Here is a 24,017-nt window from a genome sequence, read left to right on the forward strand (position 1 = left end):
GGAGGAAGAGATTTGCTTTGAACTTAAATATAATCTACGTAAAAAAAAAAAAAAATGGTTAGTATCGATTGCATAAGATATGTAACATACGTAGCAATTTCCTGTTCATAACTATAATTTTGTTTTCCTTTCTTCATTTTAAGTCGTATATATACTTTACTATTTTATTTTCTAGTGTTAAGCTTTCGTTTCTTGAGCTCTTGCCGGTTGTACTTCGGTAGTTTCCATTTTTTATTTTGTTTTATTTTAATTCTAATCCTGTTACTGTAAAATATTGTTCTGATTTTTATTAAATTTATTTTCCTATTTAAATGTATATTTTTGTAATACTATTAAGGATATCTTTTTTTTGTATTAGAACTTGGATACTCGTTCTCGCTTTAAATTTAGTTACACACTTATTATTATAATAATTATAATAACAATTTTATGAGGACGAAATCGTATCGTAGCGTGATCATTTTTTTGGGGATCGGGATTAATTCTTTACAAAATAAAATGTTTTTATTTGGGAAGTCGTTTAATCGGTTGCCTTTTTATCCTAAGCATCGACAAGTTACGTTGAAGGTATAGAAGATAATTTTTAATTTAACATTTTATTAATTTATTTTTTAACCCAGTGTAATTTTGGGGGCTGATCGAAAAAGCTTGGTATACGAATGTAGTTGAGTTGTATAACGTATCTATAAGAAAACTTCATATTATAAATAAAAGGTTGAGTTAGCTACCTAATCTGATTAAGAAGCGATCCTTTTCTAGGATATTTTTGGATTATGTACTTGTTTCTTCAATAATTTATCCATTTATTAAGATTTTTTTTTGTATTTATCTAATGTAAATGAGATTATTTTGAGGTTTATCATTTTGATTATTATATATAATTTAAATTTCTCTCGTTAAACTTTTTGTCCGTTGCAAGATAAACGGATAAGAATAACAATTTGTAAGAAGTATAGAATAAGTAAATAAAATAATAGATATATCGGCCAAAATAACTGATAATTAAAAAAAATAAAATAAAATGTTAAGTAGGCAATACGGGTACCCATCAACAAACCGATCGCTAAAACTTTGTTAATACTTCGCATTTTAATTTTTAAACTATTAAAGTTAATTTTTTTCTAAGTTTATAATTTAAAACTAACCGATCATAATGTTACCGATTACGAACGCACTTATAGAGAAAAGAGTTACAGTCTGTACAAGAATCGGGCAGATAAAATAAGATTAATGGATGAAGAAAAACGAGTTTAAAAAAAAAGCGGGAGACAGCTTAACACTCTGTCCATTTTGTTTTATTATTTATATATAGAAAGAAACAATAAAGGAATCGGACGATAAATTTTCAGAAAAAATTGCTTCGAAATCTATCTCTAACTTATGGCTCTTATTTGAACTAATTCTTCCGTGTAATTAATAAATTTGATCTAACATCGTACGGTTCAGACATCGCTTTGTGTTGCGCCGTAACGGTCTAATAGTAGATTTCTGCAAGAAATAGATTGAAAATTATGAAATTATCGTGCTACTGTTTGGTATGAAAAAACAAAAAAAAATTTTTTATAAAAATCCATAATAAAAAGTTAACCTTTTTTATTTTAATTTATTGAGTGTCTCAAGAAAAACGAATCGAATATCTGGGCGTGCTTTAGTAATGAAAATAAATCATTTAAACGTTCCGGAAACGCTTCGAGTTATAGCTTACGAAAAATTTCGTCCTGATTTCTGCTTCTAGGATAAAATGGAGTCGTACTGAAAAATTCTTGAAATTTAAATTGAGGATAAATTTGATGGCTTAATTAATTTTTGGCCTGAAAAACCGAATAAAATTGGTTTAAAATTCTATTTCTAGCAATTTTTGAGGAAATTATTGTAAAACATGAACAAATTCTTCCGTTTTTGTAGGTGTGACGTACAATAACTTGATTAAAATGTCAGTAAATTGGTAGATTAAACTATTAAATTAAAGTTGGAGAAAATCTGTGTATCATCGACAAAAATTGAAACGAATGTAAGAGATTTTACTTTTATTAGAAACAAAAACCGAGCAAAACGTGGATAAAAAATATTTTATTATAATTTTTAACGCAAAGAATAATTTGAAAATGTTGAAGTTGAACAACTGTTATGATAGTTATAAAATTTGTAATAGGTTTTTGTTTATACCGGGTGATGATTTGAGATGTTACCGCATTTATTATTGAACAGCTATCATCCATCGTATTTCTGTTTGCAGGCATGTATACCGTTCCCGGGGGGAACCTTTTTAAAGTTATTTTCAAAGGGGTGGAACCCATCCTTTCCGCTACACTTACCCCGCTCAGAAATCAAAATGGCAATGGTAACACTTGATTACATTAACTGACAACCCGAAAAAAGTAATGAATTTTAGTGTAAAGAAAATTAATAATTCCGCCGCCCCCTCGCTCGGTAGGTGCGAAAAACCATATGGTGTTATACTTTTTTTAAATTTCAGTCCAACAAAAATAGCTATAAAATTACACGAATTACTTTTTAAATCGTTTGAAATAATCATAATCTGTGTATTAAAACTGTGAAAATTATCTTCTAAATTACCATCACAAAATCGGGCTCTTAAATATTTTCTAAATTTTCAAGGGTTGAAAACTTTTTTTTTTTTAAATGCGACGAAATAGCTTGTGACACGTCATTGAAAGGCCCCTTTTACAAATAAAATAAAAATTGATTCACTGGTATTGAACTTACGATTAAAAATGTGGTTTGTTTTAGGTTAAGTTTTGGATGCAGTGTTACGGACACAGTGAAATCATCCGTTTTTCTTAAAAATATGGATTTTAAGTTTCTCCAGCACTGAAAAAACGTTACAAAAAACACAGCATCGTACTCTAATATCAGTTAAACATACGAAAAACCAATAATAAGGTATCTACTTCTTTTTAGCGACGTGTTGAATAATTGGTTATCTTGTTATAACAGGTTATAATTTTTTACTAATTATTGAGATCTTAGTTTCTGTGGTAACTTTTTGCAAATTGTTTTCGTTCATATTGTATGTAGTTTGGGGCAAAAAGTATTTGTTATATTTATTTCATCATATTTTATTTAAATTGTTGTGTTCTTTAGTTAAAATTAGCATTTGGTTTGTGTTTTTATTCTACCACTTGGCTTTTCATTTTCTTTTTAAATTTGTCGCGCTAAATTACATAGAATCTGGAAGAAAGGAAAAACTAAGTTTTACTTAGTTTAGAAAATAAAAACTAAGTTTTTTATTTTCGGAGAATAAAATAAATTTGCTAGAAGAACTGCCCAAACGATTAATGAACGGCATCCAAATAAAACTTTTTCACACTCTTACATTGTAAATCTTGTAAAAACAATTCCAAGAAACAGGATCTGTCGTAAATAAGAAACTTCGATTGAAATTAACTAAAAATTGGATTAAATTAAATTGAATTAACTACGATTGAAATTTTGGGAAACGCGGTAGCAAATCCTCAGAGCTCAATTCGTTCCTCAGAGCTCAATTCGTAAAGTATTCCGTGAAACGGATTGCTTAGAGTTCTGTTTTCACTACATTAAAATTGAATAAATTTTTCCCGTACAGAAGGATTGAATTCTGTGAAAAAATGATTCAATTAATAGATGCCGATCCAATGTTCACGAAAAGTATGTGTTTTTCTGACGAATGCATCTTCTTTCTAAACGGCTTTGTTAATAAACATAACTGCCCATACTGGAGCGGTGTAAATACTAATGTTTTCAATGTTGGAAACACGCAGCATCCTGAAAAGATAAATATGTGAGCCGGGATTTACGGTGATAACATAATCGGTTCAGTTTTTGTCGATGGGAATTTGACAGGTGGAAAATATATGCGGTTTACGGATAAGTTATTCACCCACCAAGTTCATGCTTTAGAAAATCAGTTAGATAACAGTGGAAACATGTTACTTAAGACTCGATTCACTTTTAGCAAGACGGAGCACCTGTTCGCTATTCACTCCCAATTCGACAGCGGTTGGACCGAATGTTTCCTGGGCATTGGATAAGTAGAAGAGAAACAGTTGGATGGCCGGCAAGACTGCTGATCTTACACCGCTGGACTTTTTTTTGTAAGATCATTTAAAATAAATAATTTATAAAGAAATTCCTGCTAGCATACAAGAGTTGAAAAGTAAAATTGTAATAGCATGTAGATTAGATATGTAACTAAAGAATCTTTAACAGTAAGATGAGAATTTCAACAAAGACTTTATTATTGTTTACAAGAAAACGGGAATCATTCTGAACAAATGATTTAAAAATTGTTACTTTTATTTTATTGAGGTAAAAAAAAACTGTATTTCATTTGTTATTTCATAAGGACTCTTGTTGTTAAAAACCTTCATAACATAATTAGCTAATGAATGATTTAAGCTTTATTTTTTGACTAACAATTATTCATTTACGAATTAGTTTTTATTTAATTATCTAATCGTTAAGTTTATCCGGTAATAAATTTTTCAACATGTTACCGGCAAAGAATTAGGTACCTTATTATTTGTTTGTCGTATGTTTAACAGGTGTTATAATGCTGTGTCTATTGGAACGTTTTTTCAATGCTGGAGAAACCTCAGACCATATTTTTAAGAACGGTCGATTTCAGAGCTAATCCTTTGGGTCAGTAACATTGTATCCCGACATAACGTAAAAATAAACAACATTTTTAATCGTAACTTCAATACCCGTAAACCAATTTTTATCTTATTTGTGTCAAAGCTATTTCCTCTCGTTTAAAAACAAAATAAGCTTTCAACCCTTGAAAATTTAAATACTATTTAAGAGTGAAATTTTATGTTGGTTATTTAAAAAATAATTTTCACAGTTTTAATTATGATTATTTCAAACGGTTTAAGAAGTAATATCACGTAATTTTATAGTTATTTTTGTTAGACTGAAATTTAAAAAACTACCACCCCAAATGGTATTTTGCACCTACCGAGCGAAGGGGTGGGCGGATTTTAATTTTCGTTTCATAAAAATTCATTACTTTTTTCAGGTTGTCAGTTAATGTAATTAAATGTTAGCATTTAAGATTTCCGAATGCGGTAGGTGCACGGAGGGGGGTGGATTCCACCCTTTTGAAAATAATTTAAAAAAACTTTCCCCGAGAGTGATATATACATACTTGCAAACAAAGTACGATGAGACAGATAGCTGTCGAATAATAAATGCGGTTACTTTTCAAATGGTCTTCCGGTATATTTTTAATAATCGATTCTGTTTTGTTTTTTTTTTGTATTTTCATTTGCAGAACATTCTTGAAAATCTTTCCGCTTTGTCGTGAGGCACTCTATATATTTATTTTCTCTTTACACTATTGATTGGAGAATAAGTGAGTAGCGTTAGCAACAGGTTAGTGATTATATGGCGCTAAAAAATCTGACTTCAGTTCACGTTTTCATTAAGCCGTGATTTCTCGGTTTCCATTTGAGTAATAAGAAGGAAAGGTCTTTTCTGTGCATCGTCGATCCCTACATCATCTGCTACCGGTCAGCGTTTTTTGTCAACGTAGTTCTAGTAATTATTTGGGCCAAGTCGTTCTATCTGTTTTGAATAAACGTATTTATTGTCGATAGGAAATTAACGTATCGTTTATTATTTTCAGCATATAATTATCGTTCGTACTTACTCGACTTTACATTCAGGCGTGCGAAAACCTTGATTTTCGTCCACAAAAAAATAAAATGATATAACAAAAACGATCGGTGGAATTATCCACAGCAGCGAAACAAGTATGTAAATATTTCGATGAGTCATCAACCTCGTGTACTTTAACGGTTCTATTATACCTAAATAGTGATTTCCTCCTAACGCAAAGATATGGAAAAACGTCGTTACAAAACTACCGAATCTTAACGATTCTATTATCAGTAAACTACATTGGCTCATCGGAATATGTTTGTTAAAACCTTTCGGTATTAAACTGTTTATTATTAAACCGATAGCGCTTATTAATAACGTATAACTGTCGGACGTCGTCATGCTTAAACTTATCAGTAACGTCGGACTTATCGGACGTCTTATCCAACAGGCTGACGATAATATTACCAAATTACAAACCACTGCTATTAAACATAACGTTACTAATACGCTCGGTAGATAAATGTATAATTTTGATTCCAAGTCGGGTGAAGCGTGTTTAGATTGAACCGTTGTGTTTATTATCGTCTCTGTTTCTAATTCGCCCCAAAAATCTGTTTCATTTTTTTCCGTTATGTTTGGCATCTGAAACAAAATAATTTGTATTAATTACACATAATAATGGTATTAATTGTTTTTTCTACGCTACTATTTAATCTAATGAAATATGATAACATGAAAGTAGTAATACGTTAATTATTAAAAGAAGATGATGTATCAGATTTTAAAGAATTTTTTTTTTTTAACAGTAATACCGCAAACGAGGGGTGAAATTGGGACGATATCAAAATCAAAATTGTATAAATAGAAGAAATCTTATGTTAAAAAGTAAATGATCTTTCGCAAATTTTAGAATGGTAAAAAATCTTATTGATAACTTTAACGTAGTAAACGTAATTTGTAAAAAGAGAGAAATTTTTTTAAAAGATGCTTATTAGATTTGTTAGTAAACTAGTATTAAGATATATAGGGTTAATTAACTCAATATATTACTTGAAGGAGGTGTATAAATTACCAACTTTAAAATGAAAACGAAAATAAGTGTTGTAAAAAATCCAGGAAGTTGGTTGTAAGAAATGTATGTTGTAATTAAAAGCTTAGTGGAAAACTGAAAAACAAAAGTACAAAGAGGCCGTTCTTTCTGAGGTTAAATTTTTTTACCGAGTTGTCTTTTACTGATGAGAAATAGAGTTTTTATTTTTTTTTATACTTCTTTACTAAAATACGTTTCTAGTAAAAGAGAAGGGGTAGATGGTAGTAAAGAAGCTTTTTCTGGTTCATTACCTGAGAGGTAAAAAATGGGACTCCTACTGTTTAAATAAAAATTAAAACTCAAAAATTAGGTTAATATTTTAGGTTTAACTTTAGGTTTAACTTGATAAACTCAACCGATTCGATCGTCTGCTTTGTATATCTATAATCTAATCGTTTGACTTGGGAAAAATTTTAAAGCTCTGTTTTTATTTTTAGTAATGTTTAATATTATTTTGTATTCTTACATATAATGCAACATCTTACTATATGTTCGTCGGTTGATTCCGACTACATCGCAAGAGTGCCGAAATCGCAGCGCTTCGCAGGTGCGATATTTCTTGATTTTATTATTTATTTTTATTTCTGTTTTGATTTTAGTCGTATTATGCGATTGAGTATGTACCGATGCTGTTTGCTTTTTTTTGAAGGTCGCTAAAAACTATTGAACTGGTAACAGAGTATTTCTCTTTCAGAGAAACAAGTATAAATTTGGATTAATTATTTTACTGTTTATTTATAACGATGTTGCAGCTGGTAAGGTAAAGATATAATGAAAATTGGAATTTTCATTAAATTTCTTTCCTCGGAAGCAGTATTTTTATTTCTATTTAAAACACTGTTTTCTTTAAATTTCCCAGGTTATTTTTAACTTTATTAACGGGTTGTGTAATTTAGAATACGATTATTTTAGTTAGTGTTTTTGTATGTTAGACCGGATCAAGAGGCCTTTCTTTCTTTTTCCTGTTTAGCCTCCGGTAACTACCGTTTAGATAATTTTAGAGTATGAGTGTAAATGAAGTGTAGTCTTGTACATTCTCAGTTCGACCGTACCTGAGATGTGTGGTTAATTGAAACCCAACCACCAAAGAACACCGGTATCCACGATCTGGTATTCAAATCCATGTAAAAATATCTGGCTTTACTAGGACTTGAACGCTGTAACTCTCGACTTCAAGACGCGTTAACCACTAGACCAACCCGGTGGGTTGGATCAAGAGGCCTCTCTTTATATCTTGTAACGGGACGTTCGGTCAATTAGGCTTGTTTTGTAACCAAGCGGAACTAAAACTTATATTCGGTGAACAGGTTACATAAAAATGGAACTGTGATATTTTTGTAAAATTGGCTTGATAGCAGAACATTTTTATTTGAATTATATTTATTTTTTATATAGGTTAATAAATAATAATAAAAAAAAAAAAAAAAAAAAATGAAATAAAACATCTATAAAAATACAGTTTTATAAAAGGTCGTTAAAGTGATGTCGAACATTCTTTCATTTTATTAACCTTTGAAAAATCGCATTAAGTACGTAGAATTTTTTTGTTGAAAATATCTGTCAAAGCTGTTAAAAGATTGAACGAGTGAACGCTGCTTAGAGAAAGTGGCGGGATGCTTCTACGTCATAGACTATCGATCACCTTTTAAATGAAACACAATACCACAAAAATATGATATTAATATAAGGTTGACGTCCAAGGTAATCTAAAATAAATAGATGGCTGTGAAGAGACGGTGTTGTCCGACACATCAGACACTTAATTTTTTTCCTTTTTTTTATAAAGGAACCATCCACTTGTCTATTATCCTATTTTATTCTAGTGTGAGATAATGTTTAATCCTTTTCATAGCTCTAATCACCACCAATAGCATTAAGTATAGTGTAACAATGTATTTTAGCTCAAATTTTAGTATATGTAAAAAATATAAAATGCCATCTTGTAACTTTTAATAAGTATTCCCTTGAAAATGTGCTATCTTTTTTCGCGTTTTAAAAATATGTAAAGTTCTTGTTTGCCTTTTACATCCGCTTTTAAAATATCTTTAATACTTTACATTTTTTAAAAATTACGGTTTCTTAAGGTTGAGTGAAGTAGAGAACAGCGGAAGTAGAGATGAAGAGAGTTGTAAGGCAGGACCGAAGATTGCCCTCGTTGTGTTGTGTTTTTTAGGTGTTACTGTAAGAAGATATTTAACAAGGCACATCGGAATAAAACTGGTGATGGTAAAGCGAACGGAACTCCAATAAATAGTACAAGGTATTCGCAGATGACACTCTTGAAGTATTTATGGAAGATCATCTAGAACGTGTTCTCAACAAAGTAGTAGAAGCTATTATAGAATTTGGATTAATATAAAGATAACATTTTTGATTATTAAAAAAAAGTAAAATTTAAGGTCGTTTTTATTAATGACAGGTAGTTAGAAATTTTTGAAAAATGCATAAATCTATCTTTGATTCACCGTTCTCTGACAAGAATGATTATAATGGTGAAGTCGGATCACTAATAAAAAAAAGCAAGGTGTACATTCTCAAAGATGAGGAAGTTACTCTGCGGTAGAGATTTAAATCTGAATCACAAGTTACGTCTGATGAAATTTTGCATCTTTCTGTGTCGATGTATGTTATGGAAATCTGGATCCTTAACAGAAATAATATAAAAACGTTCCATGTATTTGAAAGATAAGTCTGCGAAGAATTTTGAAAATAACCTTGTATAAACCGAGAGGCTAATACGGAGCCTCTCGGCTCCGTAAATTATAATTATTATTATTATATCGGAATTATTTATTATTAATTACGCAAAAGTCTGAAAATGTTAATATTAAGGGCATATAAATCGGAAGCAGAGGTATCAGTTTAGCCGATCATCCAGGGCAAGGTACAAAGAACGAGATGACGCATATATTGATTGCAGAACCTAGGAGTACGGTTCAGTTGTACGTAATACGAGCCGATCAATCAGATCAACCTATCGAAAACCCGTTTTGGCTTGATGATTGCCAACTTTCTAACAAAGATGGTAGCAAGAATCGGCATAAAAGAATCGGGGCGGTCAGTTTGAAAAGTTTCGTAAAACTGTGTTTGGAAATACTCCACCGATTTTTAACGAAAAAAAAGATTAGAAGATTCAACTACGTGTAACATTAACTTAAAGATGAACTCGGACAGAATAGTTAGTTTTTATGTACCCGAATATTGTAATGTAAACAGGGGGAATATATTACCATTGGTAAAAAACTCTCCCCTCCGATATTTGTGATTGTAGAAATTTTAAGATTTCCTTGTTCAAAAATGCGTTATGAATAGACCATAAGATTTTTTTATTAGCAATGGGTGCAGGCTAATGTTATATTGCGCGCGCCCGTGTGTGTATAGCATATGTATTGTTGCCACATACATGCCGAGCTTCATATCGGCGAGCGCAACGATAGCCGTTCAGATGTCAGCGGGAGTACAGTACATCACGTTGCCTGCACAAACCCCACTCCCCACCAAGTAGCTGACCGCGCAGCTCTCCCTAGCGCTGCGCCCCACCACTCGCAGGCGCCTATAAAACGGCGAAATGAATTTTCAATTTTTCACCAACCGCCGCCTGGAGAAGAAGAAGAAGAAGGAGAACCTCGCTGGAGCAGCAGGCGTGGCCGGCCTACCGAGGGAGCCGATCGGCACGGACGCTACCTACCCGCCCCAGCTTGCCGGGCTTCAATCGCCTTGGCCAGCGAGCCGATCAATGGGTCCATCAGCAGCAGCCGGTCCAGCGTGGAATCGCTCGGGTAGAACCGCGCCGACGGAAGACACTGCGGGACTTTGGGGACCACGCTGTAAAGGGAATCCAACTGTCGCTTACGGGTGGCTCGGCCCGATTTCAACGGGAGATTCCATCGCCGGAGACCGGCTTTCGGACACAACATCCCTTCTCAGGGCTCTCTCGCCAAACATACAAACGGTACCACTCAAAAATCCTAAACAGCCTTTTTCAGGGCGACCACAAGGTTTTAACATGACACGTGCCATCGAAGCCATTCGCCGACAATATATTATTTATTTTAGCTTATATTTGGCTTTCTTTATATTTCAGGATTTAACAGACAATCATTAATTTTTGTCCGATCGATTTTATAAACGGATATTAAAAAAAAAATACCGAATGCGGAGGGGAGATGATATTGAAAAGTTGCTAAGTCTCAAAAAAGGGTTTGATTTTAAAATTATTATATAGACAGTAAATTATTTATTATACGGATAGTTTTTAGCATATAAAAAGTAGTAAAATCATGCCAAGTATATTATTGGAAATAATGCCGTTTAAGAACCTTTCACCACTAAAAGGTTTTTTTGTTGTAAATTGTAAAATTGATTTTTCTATTTATCGGTTTAATTTTTTTTAAACCCACTTCATAACAAGCGATAAAATTAAACATTTTTAAAAACCCACGAAGCCGTTTTGAAGAAACATTATTGCAACGCCTCTTTGCGACTAACTATAAAGCAAATCTAAGAACTTGCTCTGAAGTGTGATACCTATGTAGTGCAAAAACCGCATCGAATTCGGTCCATTAGTTTTTGAGGAAATTGGTAACACACACACACACACACACACACACACACAATACCTCTTACCCCAAACGCATATACTGTCTCCGTTCTGTCGTGGGTAAAAAATAATAAGATTTTAAATTCGGCTAATTTTTATGTTTTCTTTTTATTCCTGTATAAGCTTTACTCTTCACTGTACTATATCGGGGTTTATTATTTTTTTTAAATTACATATATTACCTGAATTAATTTTTGAAGGAGAAGTTAAGTTGTCTTTGTGTTCGATTTGAATATACCGTACTTTTCGTTTAGTTATCAGTGCTTATATACTAAATTGTTAAAGCGTAATTATACAGCTGTGGTACTTTACCTTACGTTTGTTAAGTAGTTAACTTATATTGTGTTTCTCATTATTTTTATTGTGATGATTATTATTATTATTTTTTAATGCCGGTTTCTCGACTTTTGTATTTCCACAGGGGTTTTTTCATTACTGGAGAAGGTTTTTTTGCGTAATACAGATATTTTCAAATAAAAATTAATTATAAAATAATAAACAAATTTCAAAGAAAGTTAAAGAATTATTTTTTTTTTTTTTAGATTTCGACTTTCAAAATTATTTGCATTCGATTTGTTTTTTAGTGTCGCGTTACTTTATTTATTAGCGAGATAAAACATAGCAGTTCAACTTTGAATTAATACTAATTTATTATAACCGTTTTAAAGGTATAACAAATCAATGTAGAACTTAGTTTTTATTTATTCTTCTTTTAATAAGAGAATAAATATTAAAATAGTTCAGATCGTAGTAATTATCTTAATATTTCGTTTTATCATCCGGTATAAGGTAAATTTAAAGCTTTATATTAAAGGGAAATTCAGCTTGGTTATTTTTTATAGTTTTATATATAATTATTTTTAACGATGTATTTATTGGCGATTAATTTCTTCGGTTACATTTATCTATGGTTTTTACCGCTTATGATAAATAGAATTATTTTTTAAAAAAAGGATATTCCTATTTCGGATAAGTATAATAATTGAAGGGAGGATTTTATTTACGTTTTTCTTTTATCGCCGGGCTACGTAGTCTGGTGCATGTTTCCTTGAAAGTATTTCTGTTCGCCCTTAACCCTTAATGTCATCACGTGTTCTCTGTCTATTAACTGTTAAATAATTATTGTGCTATCTTAAAATTTCAAAAACCCTCGACTATAAATTTTACTTAGAATTACTTAAGACGTGCGGGACTGCTGTATAAACTCAACCGCAATGACGGATGACGTTTCCAGGGCGTGCAGCTATAATGCCAGATCGTATTAGTGCAACTTTTGTCGGTGTTACAATGTTACAACTGCACTGCAGAAGTAAGCTTTACTGTTATGATTATTTTGTTTTATTCGCTGCGGTAATTACGATACATTATTATTATTTATACCGCATTACCGTGGTCTGTTTCTTGGAGAAAAGTTAGAAAACAGATGTTTCGGAGGGCTTTTATAAATAAGTAACGTGGTTTCTTTACTTTTTCATTTTTCAAAAGAGATAGAAGAAAGATTTCTTGCGTCACTTTTCCAGTAGTTTAAAATTGCTTTTATCATTTAAATAGATTAGTATATGAACTTTTTTTTTGCACTTTTTGACATTTCGTTCCTTACAAGTACTGTTGACCTTATCTTGAAGACATTGTCTACCACGAAAATATATTTTTAATTTTCTTTTACTTAGAAACACCCTTAAATTGAATTGCAAATATCGAATTAAGTTGGTTGCTAGTAAAACGTTTTTACCACTTAAAAACAATTGTCCTGTCGTACTACATTGAATCGATGTACGGAGTTCCTCCTGTATATCTTCTGTTTTATTATTATTTAAATGCAACTGTACAATTCGTGACTGTATCTTTATATTTATAAAATGTTTTTGTAATCCTTATAACTATTAATATACTGGCTATCCTTATTAGTTACAAAAAAAAAAGACCAGAAAATTACAGTTAATCTTTTCCAAATTAGGTCAGTCCCTTTTTTTACTCTCTAAAGAAAGTAAATGTACTGTGGATTTACACACACACACACACACACACATACACACACACACACACACACACACACACACACACACACACACACACACACACACACACACACACCGAAAAACTTTCTCGGTAGTAATCATAAATACAAAAACATAAGTAATCGTAAATACGATAAGTCAGACCCACCGGCGAGGTCGGAGCGAATCGCTTCCTGAACCTGCCAGAAGATCTAGAAAGGTTTTTTGGTCTTAGCCGTCAGTGACAGTACTGCAACGCACTCTGCGGTTGCGTAGCCCAAACTCCACAGCAGCGCAGGTTGACTGGCAGCCACTGATCGTTGTCATCCTCCACGACGTGAACGTAGCCACTCTGTACTTGTAGAAAACAAATTATCGCTACCGGTAGCAGTAAGCACAAGTTTTACAGCACGGGGCCAGAGGCCGAGCAGCGATCCTGTCATCTATGTATCTTTATCTATCTATCAACAAGGATTTGCTGATGAGTCGTTTAGCCGCGTTGTATTTATCCCGCATTGTTATTTTCATTCGCAAACGAGTTGTGATTGTTAGCTATGCGGCGATTGCGTTACGGCTTAGTAAGCAATATCTCATTTAATTTAAAGGAAATCGGTATAAAATTGAAAGTTTGCGATGGGCAACTGTTAAATGTTGTTTTTAATGTCAAATCCACTGCGGAAGTCGGTTGTAAAAAGAAAGTGTGGAGTATACAAACTTGTTCTGTTACCGTGGCGATTAACATATTAACTACTTTTATAAAAAATAAAAATCAGGAAATACTTCGGTTGCGCTTCAATTTACGTCGTAGGAAGCGGGACCAGGCAGATATTTTTACAAAAATTAACTCTTCGCATCGTATTGTGTCGGCTGCTTGCCGTGTTACATTCCTTAACAGAAATTAGGTTTTATGTTCTCGCCCGTCTTGTTTATTTTTCACTTATTATATTATTTCGTATTTTATATGTTTTTATTCGGGTTGAAAATTAAGTCCGTATAATTTTGCGATGGATTTTCAGGAAATTGTTTTAAACAGTTAGCTTTACGTTTCGGTTTTAAAAGTACGTACTTTTTTCTGCGTTTGGCCTATATTACAGAAATACATTTGTGCGTGTGTATGGGTGCGCGCGTTTTTTAATTCTACAGTACACGAACGTATGGAGAAATCGTTGCGAATACTAGACTATTGAGATTGTATTACCGTTCAATATCGAGCAATTAGTGCGTCGGCTTGTCTGCACTTGACACACTGTGGCGTTCTCTCATTATTTCCTTCAATATAACTTGGTGTTCCGCTTTATCGCTTGTGTGGCACACAACTGCTATTCTAGTTTCATCCTTCTCCCCTTATCTTGCTCTCTTATAACTTCTATCGAAGTCATCCCTTCCAATTTACTTGCATTCATGGTACCGCTAAACATTTTCCACAAATGTTTTCACGGTACCATATATTCGTTCGTTCTCATTTATATTTTATATTTTATTTCTCGCTCACTCTCTCTCTCTCTCTCTCTCTCAGAATATAACTCGCTTAACTATTTGCATTTGCAAATAGCCGAGGTAAGGCTGTGTATGTTTCTCTACATACAGTTAAGTCACGTAAATTCCTTCAAAAAACATATGTTTAAATTTACGTATATTGTCTTGCGTACGTGTAATATATTCTATCCTTATTGTTATTGCAGGACGTAATTCCTTTATTTTGTTATAAAGGATTACCGATTTAAATACTCTTATTATATTTACTTTATAATTGATATTTTTTTGTAATATGTTTAATTTAATTACATATCGTTTACGACTAATAATCGGGTAAAAAATTACCAGGTTTTTTTGTAAATCGATACTCTACCCCGTAAACTTGAAACTTATTTGTGAAAATACGTTACGGTTCAAACTTTTGTAACGAATGGTAAGCCAAGGGTTTTAAACATTTCGGTTGAAACGTTAAAGTGCTGTCGCTTGTCGAAAGAAGCCAGTTCTCGAGTTAAGTCGCACTGAAATATCGATGCGACTAAAATAATTGTAAAAGAAATTGAGTATTAGTTTACCATCGATTTATAAATTATATTGTCGTTGTTTTTACTAGGCCGATGCGAAATAAAAAAAAAAAAAAAAAAAAAAAAAAAATAGAAAAGTGTACAGTATATATTGACTGGATTTTTTAAATGTTGATGTAGAAATTATTATTTTCTTTATTACTTTATATATATATAAAAATCCTGAAAATTTTGGGGCTTCCACTTCACAATGCTGATAATCGTATAGCGAAGCCAATTCTTGACTTAACAGAAGTGTACCGTACAATTTCCGAAGAATTCTAAACTCGGTTAACAAATCGTGAAAAAGAGTTTACGGCTTCTGTCAACAAGACAGAGTAATATGCCGCACATCAAACGATTTAGTAGTACGCGTTCATAACGGTTTTTACAGAAGAACGAACGGCCAGTAAAGAACGGGAGCCTCCGCGTACCCCAGATTTGTCCGGTTGCGATTTTTTCCTTCGGGGATATTTGAAGGGTAAGAATTTACGAATCGAATGTACACGTTATCGATGAACCGAAAGTGATTATTCAACAAGATATCGACGGCACCGACAACGTCTTAACGTGAATTTTTAATAATGTGAATGCAGACTTTAATTTACGATTTCATTTTTTCATTTCATTCATAAAATGTTACATTTCGAACCGTGTTTAGTTTGTAACGTTTTGATTTTTAAATTGCTCACCCGGTCAAATAAATTGTTTATTTATCGCTTAATTATATATTTTTCTTTTGTCGGGAGACATATGATGAATAAATATTAATTGTTAAGCCGGAACGGTTGTTTAGCTTACATCCGTTATAAACTTAAGTGAAACGGATATTTTAAAAAATACTGCCGCAGTAGATATGAGTTTTGCAATAGTATTAGAGGGGGTAACTTTAACCTATTTCAACTGTGTAGAAGTCTATGAGTTTTGCAATAGTATTAGAGGGGGTAACTTTAACCTATTTCAACTGTGTAGAAGTCTTTTAAAAAAAATAAGAAAAATGTGCTGCAATTCTGTTGCTTGCCGTAAAATTCCATTAGGCTACCGGTATTTGTCTACCTACGCATCCTCTTTATTATATTTTCTTTATTTAATTCCTTTCTACCGGTTTTTCTATTTTCTATGTAGAATTGTCGTTATTTCCTAATTTCGTTACTTTATTCGGCGTATTTATTTATTTAAAAAAGGTATGTATTTAGGCTTATATTTTTAAAGAAAATTTCAATAAAATAAATTTTAGCCAAGAGAGCTGTAATAAATGGCATCCGAGTACAATCGACGTATGAGAGAGACTTCATGAGATCAGTCCGTGTAAAATTGCGGGCTCAGTGGAATGGGTTCTGGCTGCTGAGTCCTCCTGCGGCATTACATAACATCCAGGAGAATGTGCTCGAGAAATCTCTTTCCCCGAGCAACAGAAGAGACCGAGTCATCTTAACTCGCCTAAGGATTGGACACACCAGGCTTATCCACGCTCATCTACTTGGCTCTCCTCAGAAGATCTGTGAGGCTTGGGAGATCAGATGGTCGGTGCACCATCTGCTCTTTGATTGCCCGATCTTTGGAACCATCCGACAAAACGTAGTTCTGGGTTCCGATGTGAAATTTCTAGTAAACCAGAACGAAGGTGTAAAACTTCTGTTGCGGTTTCTCTCCTACAGTGGAACGAAGAATACGATTTAGTGATTTTTGTGTAATTTATGCATTTTATTTTGTGTTTATTATTGTTACTTATCTATGTTTATTCTTTATTGATCCTGTTTCTTTATTGTTAATGATTTTTGTTGTTTTGTATAATACTACATGATAGTGTTACTTTAGTCGCTTATGACTATAATTATTGATGCCACTGTAAATAAAAGCATTAAAAACATAAATAAATTTCATAAAAAGCTCTCGTTTTTTAAACCGTAAATTTACTCTTTAAAATATTAATTCTTTTTTCTTCTAATTTTGTTTATTTTTTAAATTTTTTTAGTGTAATTTCGTAAAAGATTATATTTTAGTTAGGTTTGAATGTAAATCTATCATATTAATTGATTTTATTCGTTTCCGTTATGGATTAAATTAAGTAATCGTTATATTTTATGAAAGTTATTTTAATTTTTATATTTCTGTTTAACGTTGACTTTTTATATTTTGTAAAAAAAACTAATATTTTAGTTGAAGTACAGTTTGTGTCCCGTATTATTCTGTGATAAACTTTAGTAGTTTCCCACAGTTTTATGTAAAACTTAAATTTCAAACGATTTTATTTTCTAATTCTTTATTTGCGCTAGTCAAATGTAAACTTTTACGGACAAACACAAATTTGTCTCAAATGCTTTTATTTTCATCGATCTTTTCGGTATTTAAAAATAACTTATATACGTACTCCTAGTAATTTTATTTATTGTTTATTCAAATAAGAAATTTTGATGACGTAATGATTAATATATATTTATTAATTTAATAATTAATAGCTCTTATCCACCAGAAAGTTACCGAAACGTAGTTACGCACGTCAACGAGTAACAAAAACGTCTTCCATTCCGGTAAGTGTAAGAAAATTTAGCGGTATACTGTTTTTCATGTGTCCTAAATATATGGTATATGTCTGCGTTTGCCATAGTGGTAATATGAATTCTGCTTCTATATAAGTTTAATCTTTATATATATAAGATATATATATATATATATATATATGACGTACGTGTTCACGCACATATTTTCTGTAAACTTCCAACATCTGTTTTTAATTGTTCTGTAAGCTAATGATTTCATAGTTGTGTTTTATTTTTAATCGTTTTTATTTGCGATTTTAACTTCTTAATTACTTAATGAAAATAAATTTATGTATAACATAAAATTTTAGTTTTATATTATAATTTAAATAAATTTTTACACGATACGTTATAGTATTAAAAATCTGATGTGGACACCACATGACTTCCTTGCACGCTTATTAAATTACATATACACATTTAAAAAAAATGAAAAGTACATAAAATTTTATTTCATTAATAACTTCTGATATTTTCATATATATATATATATATTTGTTATTTACGATTGAATTATTATTTATCGTAATTTTTTTTTCCAATCAGAGGTTAATAATTATTAATAAATCAGTATATTTAAATTAAATCCTAAAATTTCAACATTCTATGGCTAATCGTTTTTACTTAATGCGAGATCTGAAAACCGACATTTTTTGCGATCACAATACTTCCTTTACTTCGTACAAGGAAGTGAAAAAAAACCAGCACAATTTCCTTGAAGAAATTAACATGAAATTACTAAAAAAAAATTTAAAAAGCAGTAGGAATTAATTTATTTGAAAATTTATTATTGCAGTGCCAATATTACCTGTGCGATAAGATACGAGTTGAATTATATTTTCTATTTTATTTACGAATGTTTTATTTAACTCGTATAAAATTATTCAGACTTTTTAACTCTTCTAACTAAATTAAGCTTATTTGAGTTACAAATTATTACACATTATGTTCTTCCTTATTTCTCCTAATCCTTTCGTTTTGTATTTATCGCACATAGGATGTGCGTAATAAAGAAATTAAATCTGTATATTATTCGTTGAAGGGATTCATTCGTTGGAATGTATGTTAAAGTTTGTTTAAACAACTGTGTTCGGTATGTAATGCCTCACTAACCCCGTTAATGATGAAACTCGCATTATTGTTGAATTAACTTTCTCTCTTCGGTCGTACATTGTTGGTAGAATATTTAGGAGCATTTATACATAATTATGTTTTCTGAAATCTTTCTCATTGTTCTTTTGAAATTGTAGAAATTTGGCGGATGGATTCAAATTTTGTCGTCGTTATTATTGATAGCGGGTGTGTAAAATTCAAACTTCAAAATTGTTTAACAAAGTAATATATTTATACAGTTTATTTGTTTTAGGAAAAATACCCTGTTATTATTACAAGAAGTATCTATATTTATAGATTTAAAGTTTTTTCTAGCGTTCGTATAGCTTTTCTTTACAGGTTGTTACTGCATTAATAACGGAAACATATTCCTAACGATAAAGATACTGCAATAGAAATCTATTTTTTTCATATTTTGATATACGTTCAGTCTTAATTTTTTTTTAGTGCAATATCATGTATTTATACACCTGCTTAATAAGGAAAAAATAAATATCTGTTTACTTTTTTCAGCTGTTTCGTTTGTCTCTTTAATTATGGAATTACACTCGTATTACATTAGTTTCCTTACGATAACAGAATTTTCTACTAGGCTGGTGAGGAAATTATACTACTTCAATTTCAATACGGGAGATTAAAAAAAACAAACATTTGATCCGTTTGTAATTCTTTTTAAATTTATTTTATTTATTTGGTTGTACCGTTATCACTTATCCTGATTTCTATCATTATTATTTATTCTTTAAACAAAGTTCCTCGTATGATACCGTAGTAAGTTTCTTCCACATTACGTTATTCTGAAATATCTTTTTTTAATGAAAAATATATATTATTTTTATAATATATAATATTTTTATATATATATAAAATATATATACAGTTTGAAGAGTTTTTTTTTTTTTAAATTGAAACTGCATTTTATATTTTGTTATTATTACCATGTGATTCAAAAAGAGCTTCACGACTGTAAAAGCAGATAAAAATTTATTGCGATAACTTTTACATTTTTTTGAGGTCTCATTTTATCATGTTTTGACTTACGTATTAAAACCGAATTCGGCCACCAGCACTGCCACAGTGTTGTTAAAAATGGATACGTTTACTGGTGAGGAATGCGGTTGCTTTGTGTTTTGGTTTTAGATTTACAGTCACCGACTGCAGGTCAATGTTATTTTAATAAAGAGTACGGTAGGGAGCCTCCTACGGCTTACAATTTACTCTTGGCACCAAACCTTCGTCGAGACAGGTTTTTTCTTCCAGATAGAACAGCCCGTTCTTCCAGGAGGCAACCGTAAATTGTATCGTTTACCTGAACGTGCTTCAAAATTTTCTAATTTCTCAGACGATGATTACCGCGATAGACGCTATTTCTATGAGCAAGACCTCACTACCGTCTAGAAGTTACCCGCCTCGATACACGACTCCCAGATCGGTGGATCGGTCGTGAAGCTCCAGTCGTATAGCCACCTCGCTCCCCAGATTTGACCCCGGCAAATCATTTCTCGCGGTGTTTCATTAAAGATCGGGTTTATGTATCGCATTTGCCTGCCGATCTTGTCGAGCTAAGACTTCGAATTAACTTCGCAGCTGCAGAGGTAACGCCCAATTTGCTGGCTACATAGTGGAATTAGATCGACTTCAGGTCGCTTTGTCGCATTAAAGATGGAAGCCGTATAAACCAAAGTAAATGTTGAAGGCAAACTCGATGTGCTTTTCTATGAAATGAGACCCCGACCGTATCTGTAACTTATCTTAATAAATTTTTATATTCTTTTTATAGTTGTGAAATCCTTTTTGAAGTACGCGGTATTTAATATTAGATTTTTATCGCCCGACGATAACGTAAGTAAAAGCATCGGTCTTATCCGCAAAACTACAAGGTATTTTTTTTGGAAAAATTGAGTTTAAAATACTTATTTCACGTTTCAGATGGCTTACGATTTTTACGTTCCATATTTTAATTTCATTAAGACATAGACTTTTCAAACGTCAGTTTTTCATACCTAGATGGTTTTTTCTTTAAGTCTAACTATATTTTTACGATCGTAAAGAGATGAAGAAAGGAAGGAAAGGAATAAAAATAAGAAATTAGCCGTAAGAAATGGAAGAAGCTTAAGAAAATGAAGGAAGATGCTCATGAACCCCGACTGAATTCCTTTTATTTTTTTGATTCTGAATTCAGTTGGGGTTCATGACAGAAGAAGAAGTATACTTAAAATAAAGATAATATTTTAAAATAAACTTAAAAAAAATAAATAATACCGACGTATAAAAAATTCATTAAAAAAGGAACAAATTATATTTTAAAATTACTTAAAATTGGTCTTTTTGAAGTAGGTGCGATGTTACGGATCGGGTAGTTTGTTTTTAATTTGCGCCGAGTTCAAAGTGTGAAAAAGTTTTAAGAAGAATAGAATACTACTACTATTATTATAAGCATATTATTGTTTACCTTTAATCGGTATTTTTTTCGAATCCAGATTTTATTTATTTTAATTTGTACGATTTACTCTTAATATAAATTTTTTATCGGTATGAAATTTACGCCAGTTTTTAATCTGTATTTTTAAAATTTTATTCCGTATTCTGCCGATGGAACTGTTAGAAGACCCAACACATATCTGTGGATAGAGGTATATTCTTATATCTTGGGAATACTATTTTTAACAGGATTATAACCTTTTTTGTTTTAATCATCCTCTTATTAGTAGTAACTTATCTAGGGAATACTTTAGTAGGATTTAATTATTTTTTGACATTGTTATTTAATCCGTTTAATTTTAATTAAAACTTTTTTCCAGTGTGGATATATTAAAAATGTTACACGAATATTACATTTTTTATTGTTAAACGTAATCTAATTTATAAATTCTATTTCGAAAATTGAATTTATTATTTTTATTTATTTACTTTCGGCTCGTTATTCAAACGGTTTTTTCTTTGTGTTTTACGTTTAATGTATCTACTTATTAGATTTTATGTTTCTTTTAAAATCATAACCTCGTTTTTAAGTAATTATGAATTTTATTTGTTTAACCGACCATTTTTTTATTAATTTTATAATACGCAAACGCAAAATTACTGTGACATTGCAGGGTTATTGTCGCTTTCACCTTAATTAAATTTGAATCGCTTGTATTTTGCGTTTTCGCATTGAAAAAACAACAAGAAAATATTTAGAAGTACAAAATTAAATTAAATTTTTTTTCTCTATTCTTCCTGTATTTGCTTTTGTAAAATGAGATTAAGCGTAAAAAAATGTTTACGAGATTAATGGCGATTATTTTGTCAAATTTTTTGTTGTATTTCAGTCGTCTTTGTTTCTGTACACAAAAATTAAAATGGAGATAATTAATATAGTTGAGAGTATTAAAGAATGATTCGTGAGTTTTAGAAGCGCGTTTGCCGGTTAGGCAGTTTGAAATAATCCAAGTTTGTTGTCCATAATACATTTCCTTCGATTAAATGGATTACGAAAGCGAGATGTTAGCTAATCGATCTTAATCGTTAAGCCGTGGGTCAGGGATGCGCGCTGTTCTTTATGTAATACGGAAGAGATATTTCCATTTTGTTGCTCGATGCCTTGTCCTTGCCGAGTGGAGATGTCGCCCCGGGAAGAGTCATTCGAATGTCACTTCATTTATTTATAGGTTTTTTGATCGGAAAATACTGGGATAAGCCGGCAGCCTATTTTTGTAATGCGTGGCATTATAGATGAGAACTAGTTACGGTGTTCAATTCCTAACCGCTTAGGACTTCTGAGCCGAACTGAAAATTATTATAATCCTAGGTATTGTTGTGTAGCGATATTTCACAGTTTTAATTTCAACATCGACGTGGATGTTTCACATTACTTTTTGCCCTAGATCCTACTGTTTTAAGTTAAGATGGATGAACTTGAATTTATGGAAAGTATTGCCTTTGAATGATATTGAAAAGTAAATGTTACCGGTAAATTAGCTTGCCGGACTAGTCTAGCGGTTAACTTGTCGCAAACCGGTTGTGTAACAGCTGATTATCGAAGTCAAAGGTTCTGAGATTCTAAACCTAATAAACGTTAGTTGCATTTATACGGATCTGAATACTAGACAGTGGATACCGGTGTATTGTGGTGGTTGAGGGTACAATTAACCACACTTCTCAGGAACTGTCGGCTTGACACTGTACTAGACTACATTTCATTCACATGTCATACATATCACCTTCACCTTCCATCACATTACTGTGCGGGGGGGTTTCTTATTGCTCACTATTTGAACAGATTGCAATGTAAACGTTAGGAAAAAAATTGGTAAATTGTAAATTGAAAGTAAAAGTAAATGTAATCTGTTAATTAACTCAATTCCAAGTTAAATTATGTTATTGTAGTTAATTATGTTAAATATGAATATTTGTCAAGTAAATTTACCCTTTAGAACACATCATGATACTTTTTAAAATTTATTCTAATTTTGTGTTAAAGTAAATTTCTTCCTACGAAGATAATTATACCATGATATTATTAAATATCGTGGTAATTATGGTATTATTTTTGTATTTAGTAATATTTAACCTTTCTGTTTATTATTCTGCTAAGATCACAGAGTATTGTTCTTGTTTCACTGATAGTATTATTTTACGCTATGTTGGTCTAAAAAGGAAAAACTGTTTTTTTGATTAATAACAAATTTATTATAAATTTAATATATGCATGATAATTTACATTTTTTAAGCTGTTTTCCACATAATCACTTCATAAGTTCAAGCATTTTCAAATCGTGGTACAAGTTTTTGGGTGCCGTCGTCAAAGAAGTCTGCCGCCAGGCCATTAAGCCGCTCACGGACAGCTGTGTTGACGCCGTCGTTTATTTCATTGCGTTCCCACCAAGAAACCCCTTCAATTTTAAACCGGTAGAAATCGATCGATCGCAGCAAGATCAAAATCATCCCGTCCGAAACCTCTGGGAAATTGATAAATTTTTTTGCGCATGTAGATGTGCATTGTATGTTCTCCCTGCCGTAATTAAACGACACCATTTCCTTACGTTTCCTTCA

At 31.6% G+C, this 24,017-nt stretch overlaps 2 protein-coding genes across 2 annotated transcripts in view; one reads left to right on the forward strand and one right to left on the reverse strand.

Annotated features, from left to right (window-relative positions):
- Positions 1-10,726, reverse strand: part of LOC142329099 (uncharacterized) — a 55,369-nt gene extending 44,643 nt beyond the window's left edge. The window contains exons 1-2 of the mRNA XM_075373434.1: positions 10,649-10,726; positions 5,719-6,249 (exon numbers count right to left, since the gene is read on the reverse strand). Of these exons, the coding sequence (XP_075229549.1) occupies positions 5,719-6,249; positions 10,649-10,726 (609 nt within the window). The remainder of the gene's footprint in view (positions 1-5,718; positions 6,250-10,648) is intronic.
- Positions 1-24,017, forward strand: part of LOC142329255 (glycosyltransferase 25 family member) — a 239,710-nt gene that overhangs the window by 117,968 nt on the left and 97,725 nt on the right. The window lies entirely within an intron of this gene.

Source organism: Lycorma delicatula, chromosome 8 (genome assembly GCF_047948215.1).
Source record: "Lycorma delicatula isolate Av1 chromosome 8, ASM4794821v1, whole genome shotgun sequence".
In the NCBI taxonomy this organism is placed as follows: domain Eukaryota; kingdom Metazoa; phylum Arthropoda; class Insecta; order Hemiptera; family Fulgoridae; genus Lycorma; species Lycorma delicatula.